This window comes from Mesitornis unicolor, unplaced genomic scaffold (assembly GCF_000695765.1).
Source record: "Mesitornis unicolor isolate BGI_N332 unplaced genomic scaffold, ASM69576v1 scaffold33514, whole genome shotgun sequence".
In the NCBI taxonomy this organism is placed as follows: Eukaryota; Metazoa; Chordata; class Aves; order Mesitornithiformes; family Mesitornithidae; genus Mesitornis; species Mesitornis unicolor.
Genome location: NW_010182668.1, coordinates 2,596 through 10,147, shown reverse-complemented (window position 1 = coordinate 10,147; position 7,552 = coordinate 2,596). Strand labels below are relative to the sequence as shown.

The following is a 7,552-nucleotide window of genomic DNA, read 5'->3' as shown; positions in this document are numbered from 1 at the left end:
TTATGACTACTCATCTGCAGTGATGTACACCTGCTGTTCTGAATTCATACAGTGTATTTTCAGAGCTTCTTTTCTGTCTTCTTGGTGGTAAAAGACATGGCAATGATTTCTTCACACAGCACAACACTCTATTTGAAGACCATGTAATTGAAATTCAGGTTGAATTTTCAAAATTTTCAACTAAAGACCAACCACAGATGGTTCTGATAACACTCTATCAGAGATACCACATTTACATACCATGGGGGCATCAGTGGTAGATGCTTTTCTCAGTTCAGCAAAGGCAAACACAAGCAACTGTCGTAAATGCACAGCTTTCTACAGTAACTGCTGAAGGCACAGAGAAGTTTAGTATTTACTCTCAGTGTTGGCTAGCAGGAGAGGTTCGCTTCTGTGATACAAAGCAGATAAAAGTATTGGCTCAGTCAGGAAACATCACTGGCTGAGGGAAGGATAGAAGGTACCCCCTGTGGGGAGAAGGAAGAAGTAGCTTCCAACTTTCAGTCCATCTGCGACTAAAACCTGTTGTAACGTAGTTTGTGATGGTGTCTCTTTTATGATGTTATGAAGTAGAAGTCCAGATATTACATTAAAGCAAATTTCAAGCTTGCTTTCATTTTTCAGATATGCTAAATTTGCATATTCAGATTTATTTGATACAGCTTGTAGCTTCCATTCCAGACTGAATTTCAGCTGCTCAGTATTTGTATATAGCTTGACTTGCAGGGCTGATACACTGATCATAGCTGCTCCTGTATTTCGCTAAGTCCAGAGTGTAGGCTCTGTCACCTCAAAGTTTTCAGCTTTCAGAGTTTTTACAGGTTGGTGAAAGGCATGTTCAAGAGCTCCACTGAGTATGTGTTATGATGTTTGCATATACTTTTGTTGCCCAGTTGAAGACTGTTCTGAGATTTGTGATTTGGTTTTTTTTTTGGTAGGGCCTACTTTTTATTTATCTGTCTTTCTTCCTCTGAAGCACAGGACATGCATGCAATTCATGATTTCATGTGTATGTGATTTGTTTTACAAGATTTCTGTTAATTGTTTAAATATTACTTTGGCATTCAGGTATTAAAATACTGTAGCCAGTGAAAATAGGAGGCGTTATCCTAGGAATGTTCTTGGTAGTGGGAAGGGAAGGAAAGGAGACTTCTGACTCTATGAACAATTCTGTCTTGAAATACTAGAATACTGCTTCTGAACAGAATTCCTGGCATACACCTCACACTGGACACGTTGGTGGCACTCAGTCTAATGAAGCAGGAAAGGTGATCATTTTGACTGTGCCAAATGTGGCGCTCTGCTTCAAGACTGAGATCCCCTGCTCTTGTCCGTGTACCCCATGTAATTAATTACTGATTTTGGCTAAAGAGTACTGCCATTAAAATGAACACCTTGTTTTAATGACTGCAGTTGTCTCTTTAGGAGTGTGTTCATACCTGTTGTTGTCTTGGGTTTTGGTAGTCTTCTGTCTGTAGAAGCTTTGAACTGGCTGTGGGTATGGATGTTGTTTCTCTGCTGCAGCCTCAAACTCAGCTGTGCTTGGTTTTTTGCTGCCAGGGCAAGGACAGCTGCTAGCACCAGATCCAAGTGGGTCAGACACAGCTCAGGTATCTGCCTGAGGAAGTCACTCTGTGGCACAAACTCTTTTCCCTCCTCTGGCTGCTCTGGAGGGTTGCAAAGAATACAGTTGTTTTCGTTCTTTGTTTTTTGTTTTTCCAGTTAACAGTTTTATCACTCTGAACTTTCTGGTCCTTCTTACAAACCATTTTTTTTTCATAGTCTATGTTCATTCAGTATCAGGAGACACCAGTGTAAAGCAGGCTGAGTTAGCAGTCTGACACTCTCAAGCTTTGAAAAGACTGAGATTTGCAACTTCAGTGTGTCTTTTGGAAAATGTAGAATAATCTGTTTCAGTACATTTCAAAAGTAAAAGATATTTGAGAACAAATCTATAACCGTAGAAGAATTTTTTTTCCTTGACTAGAGTGGGACAAAGCTGTAAAATTAGTAATTTTGATTTTGTTCCTAGGTAAGAAAAGGGAAATTTCAGTTTCTTTTAGTTTCAAAGGAAGTTGAAGGGGACATGCATGCAACTCCTGATTTTACATGAGTTGAGCTGAGGGTTTACAGCTCAACTGTACAGTTAGAGCTGAGGGATTTCCTAAAGCAAAGGAGAACTAAGTAATATAGTTGTATATTTAGACAAGTAAAACAACTCAGTAATTGGCCAGTTATTCTTTAACAGGGAATAAAATCAATACACTTTTCAGCTTTTAATGAAAGATAACAGCATAAAATAGTACCTTTCATTCTTTGTTACATTAAGTTCTGAATAATAGAAGTTTTTGAAAATTGATATTCTGTCACTTCTTGCCTTTATTTTTGCGGACTATGCTTAATGATAGTGCATCAATTACTACAAATTTTATTGCATGTTGAATTACTTCTTTTAGTTCGTTGAAATGCTTCTGCTAGGCATTCTCACTGGTGGGCATTTCACTTTGAAAAAACCTTTCCTTCTCTTCTGGGAAAACACTCCTTTAAGTCATTCTGTTCTCACACCACAACCAAATAGTTTAAAGGAAAAGGCTAAAAGCTTACCTAAAAGGCTGGTAAATTGGTTTGGCAAAATCTTCTGTAGAAGGTAGATGTTATCCCCAGGAATCAGTGATCCTTTTAAATAAGAAAGCCTGTCAAGATACCTCTCGAGCTCAAAATACATCATGACTGGCTTCCTCTATGGCAGGGGGAATGAGAAGTGGCCTTAAAGAATGAAAGAGTAGCAATCTCCTCCAAAACCAGTAGGTTAAAAACGTTTGCATCAACTGATGTGCATCATGGGCATCAGTTTTCTTGTGGTTGCACTACCGTGAAGACAAAGCCAAAACTTTACAGGTATGGCAGCAGAACTGACGAAACATTCAATCTCAGTATCCCTTATCTGAGGAAGAATAGAGGGGAGATATTCCAGAGCATTTGGAAGAATTGCCTGAAGACAACTGTGGTTTTCATAATAGAAAAGGGATTTTATTCTGTTTCTTTTTTTTCCCCCTTTTTGTTAAACTCAATCAAATCAATCTTTGTTTGAAAATGACCTTTCTTAACTTAATTCACCTTGTAATGGTCAGATTGGTATTTAGGAGTTTCTTATGTAATACCAAAACAAATGTTTTGGCGTGGTTCTGTCTTTGCAGTTTTGTGGTGGGAAATCAGAAGTATGAGGGGAAGGAAAGGAGACACCAATGTCTTGTCAGGCACAGTGGAATGGTTACTGTGATCAAACTACTTTCTGGGAAATGCTTTTTTGCTATGCAAAAGCTATGGAAGCCTCATAAATAAATAAGAAACTTTGCTTATGTGTTTTAAATTACTTTCAGGAGCTCTAGCATATGCATTGAAACATCTCTTTGCCTGCTGTAAATAGTACTTTGAAAACTGGAAAACTTCTGAAATCTAAGCTATTTAAATAAGTGCTACTGTATTTAAATGAAGACTTCATTTAAATGCAACCATAAAGTTGCTTTTGGTTTTACTGTAGTTTAAATAGTAGTTTCGTTTTTTGGTCCCTAACTTAGCTGATTGTCTGGTGGGGTTTTTTTTTCAGGAGGAAGTCGTCTTGTTGTTTTCTCCCTCTCTCCTTTTCCTCCCAGAAATGTGTGGAAATCCTCAACCATTTAATCATGTCTAATGTAAAAATGAAGCACATTTTTACTGCAGCTGGGGCAGTTTTGTTTTATGTTTTAAGAAAAGATGATCTGTGAAAAGCTGTTCTGCCTTCATTTTCTGAAGAGGCTTTTGACACAGAACAATATTGTACTATTTGTGTCTGGAAAGAGCTGTGCACTTGCTGAGAAGATTTGCGTAATTTTGTTGCACTTTTATACTGTAAAATCTTTTTAAATATGCTTTCAGAGCTCAAGAAAATTTAGTTATGGCACTTCCTGTCCCTTAAGTGTTTTGATATTGTTTAGCATAGCAATCTTGGTATTGTGTCTGAAGGTGAAACTGAAGCCAAATGAAGGAGCTTCAGTAGTAAAGACAGATATTTGTAATACAGGTAATAGCTATCTTTCCATTCCCCTATGTAAGGTGCAAAAGTATTACCCCACACACTGTGGTGGTTGTTTTTTTCCCAGAGAGCAGGTTGTGCTATACAAGTGATACCTAAACTGCACAGTCCAAAAGCATTGCCCTTGTCTGTGTGCTGTCTGTAGCTTGGATCTATTTTCCCTCCTTACTACTTCAGCTGTGGGAGGTATATAATCCCATTCTTTCCCCCACTGAGTTTTCAAAGCAGGGAGGCAGAGAGGACAGGTATATGTTTTGGCTGGATTTAAGTGATTTAGGGACCTAGACCCTCAGCCAGGCCTGTGCCCACATAGTTCAGAAGCAGCCAGAGAGACCAGTGCTTTGTCTAGTCAGGTTTTATACTTCTGCCCTTGGGGAAAAAAAAAAGTACACGCTGTCTTGATACACTTGTTACCAGGATAGCTTCACTGCTGCAGCCTTCCTTTATCCTATCAGTATCCATTAAATTGTACTAATGTGAAGGCACACCTGTGTGTGACTGTACTGATGTGCATACTTACTGAGCTGTGACTGTACCATGTGAAGGGGACAATGTGCCGTACACGTGCTGAAGTTTGGCAGGTTGAGGAAGGCATGCTGCACCTTTGCTGCCTGTTTCTTCTACAGAGGCAGATGTTCTCTTGCAGTGTGGCTTCCTGCTTTGGTGCATGGCTCCAAGTCCTTCTAATGGGTCAGAATTTCTCTACCATCGAATTATCCGGCCTTTCTTCCTGAAGCATGAAGCCCAGCTGGACAGTGTTGTTAAAGACCTGAAAGACAAGGCTGCAGAGACTGCAGATACCATCACTAAAGAAGGTGAGGAAAAGACCATTCCCTGGGCAACTCTAATATTACATTTAATAGTCATTATTTTTTGGGGGGAGACGTAGAAATTTCTGTAGGAAATTGCAGCGGATCTTACTTCCTAGAAGTACAGTTATGCGAGAATGAGCACAAGCTGTATGACTGGAAGAAACATCTGATTAGTTTGTGTCGCCCCACCGCACATACCACTATAAACAGTCTCTCTACAGGCAGGTCTAACTGTCCTCACAAGATTCTTTTGATAAATACAATTATTGTTGTTGTGCATCCTTGTATGTCCTAAAATACCATTTCAAATACCTGGTGGTATAGCTGGACTGCCAATTGCATAGTAAAGCAAATCCTTTAGCTCTAGTGAAGCAGCATGTGAAATGAAGTTTGCCTGTCTGTGTTTTTCCTTCCTGTGAAGATCAAATGATTCTAAGCCTACTCTTAAAGAAATTACTGAAATTTTTATTTGGCTAGAATAAATGTTACCACAGCCTGTAGATTGCTTAATTTTTGCTTTTATTTCCTTGCATTCTGTAGTAGACCCTTCTACTCTTAAAATGTCTGATGATATTTTTATGAATAAAAGAAGGAAATTTATTAAGTAGCTAAAATAAAGGTTTATTTAAATTTCATTTAAAAGGAAATTTATTGATATTTCAAAGCACCTTAGGTTTCCTTTCCCCCAGATAATGCATGCAGTCTCACTTCCTCTTACCAACTTAAGCAGTTTTCCTGTTGGTATTTAGATGATCTGCCTTCCTCAACTGTGTGTGGAAATCTTCCAGCAGAACCCTTCCTGAATCATTATTGTTAGACAGTATCTCACGTAATGTTCTTCTGTGTTGCACACAGGATTTTTCTGTCCTATTTCTTTTTACTATGTTTACATATAAATATTTCCACATGCATACATTTTTTAAAGAAATCATACACACTTATGTGTGTACACACACACATATTAACGTTATTCCAGCCGTTTCATCAGCTTGAATAGTACATATATTGCTGTAAGTCTGTATGTCCTAAACACTGTAAGCAGCTATATTTTATTGATGTAAGAGCTGTAACTCAGTCTCTGCTGTTTATTGTGCTGCTCCTTATGTACTGTTTATTTTAAAAAATCTTTATATGATCATTTATCACCATGTTTGTGAGTATGCCTATACAAAAGTTACGATTTTCTTTTGTTATGTTTCCCTTGTGACCTAAAAGGATTTTTTTTTTTTTTTAATGCAGCTCAGGAACACCAAATTAAGCCACTTAGTCTGTAGGCCTCTAAGATTAAACTTACTTTTACTTTCCTGCAGCCAAGAAAGCAACAGTGAACTTACTGGGTGAAGAAAAGAAGAGCACTTAAACTATTAACTGGATAAAGTTTTCCTCCTTTATGAAGCTTGATGTTACTGGGAACTGTGGTATAAGTTTAATATTGCCTTGGAAACATTTTGATATATTAAAGGAATGTGTTTTACATTTGCTTACTACTTTGCTGTGTCTGTATAGAAAGTAAGCATTTTTATTTAAAAACAATGCAGTGGGCAACACCTGAAGCTTAATGAAAATATTTTATTCATCTTTAGGCAGAAGAAATCTTTCAGTAATCTCTTTCTGCAGTAACAAATAAAAAGCATATATCCCATAAGATCTGCACTTTAGTTGTCTTTCTGTGTATGTAATTACTCTTAACAATTTGACTGTGTTGCATCTGGTAACATGAAGCTATTGTATAAGGAGAATACTAGTCTGATTGCATCTTCTTGAATATACAGGGAATTATTGCGAGAGATGGCACAGTGGATGCATTCCCCACCAGTGAAGTTGTAAATGATGAAATTATCATCAGGTGCCTAGAATATATAGAGGTTATTCACTGTTGCATGTTTTGTTGTAATACAATATTTGGTAAAGTGTTTATATTTTTAAATGGATAGTTAATGTAGGAAAGAGTAACTTCATTCAAACAATCAAGCTTATATTAGCGTGACAGAGTTTGTCAGAAATGGATGCATTAAATTGCACAAGATTAGCACAAGGTGACTAAAACACAAGTCCCTGCCTCTTCTTGCTAAATAAAGTTGTAATCTAAAATTAGTAATAGAGTGCCTTTTAAGTTCACTCTAAAAAGCACAAATTGCCTTTTGCTAAAGAGTGATAGCATGACGAACACTTTTTCCTAAGGTCCTGTTGAAGTATTAACAGCCTTATGTGTCAGTCCCCAGAGCTGCATCTTTAAAATGGAGTGCTCTTGAACCTCTGTGAGTTTTTTCTGCTCATAAAAAAATCTGTAATCTTTTCTGATTACAGAAACACAAACACCTTTGCATGAGCAGTGAAACTTTCTGTTGTTGATATTTGATATATTCCTGACCAATCAGTAAAAATGCAACCAAAGTTGTTAAAAGAAGAAAGGCTTTTTTTCCAATCAGTGGAAATAGTTGGTTTTTTTTTTTTAGATCTGAATGTGTATTTACTCATTCACACCATAGTATTTTCAAAAAACTCAGCATGTATTACTGAAATCTCCATGTTCTCATCTGATGTTTCTTTAAAGCCTGCAGTAATGCTATGACAGTTCTTAACTCACAGCACACACAGAAAGTAAGCTTAAGCTTTTGGTACGATAAAAAGTTATTTCTGGTTCACAATCTTAAATTCAAAATATTTA

At 37.3% G+C, this 7,552-nt stretch overlaps 1 protein-coding gene across 1 annotated transcript in view; it reads left to right on the top strand.

The window, feature by feature from the left end:
* REEP5 (receptor accessory protein 5) overlaps positions 1–6,537 on the top strand; it is a gene marked incomplete at its 5' end in the record, with an annotated part of 8,079 nt that extends 1,542 nt beyond the window's left edge. Inside the window, 2 exons of the mRNA XM_010183864.1 lie at positions 4,719–4,887; positions 6,195–6,537. Of these exons, the coding sequence (XP_010182166.1) occupies positions 4,719–4,887; positions 6,195–6,244 (219 nt within the window). The remainder of the gene's footprint in view (positions 1–4,718; positions 4,888–6,194) is intronic.
* Positions 6,538–7,552: the final 1,015 nt, after the last annotated feature.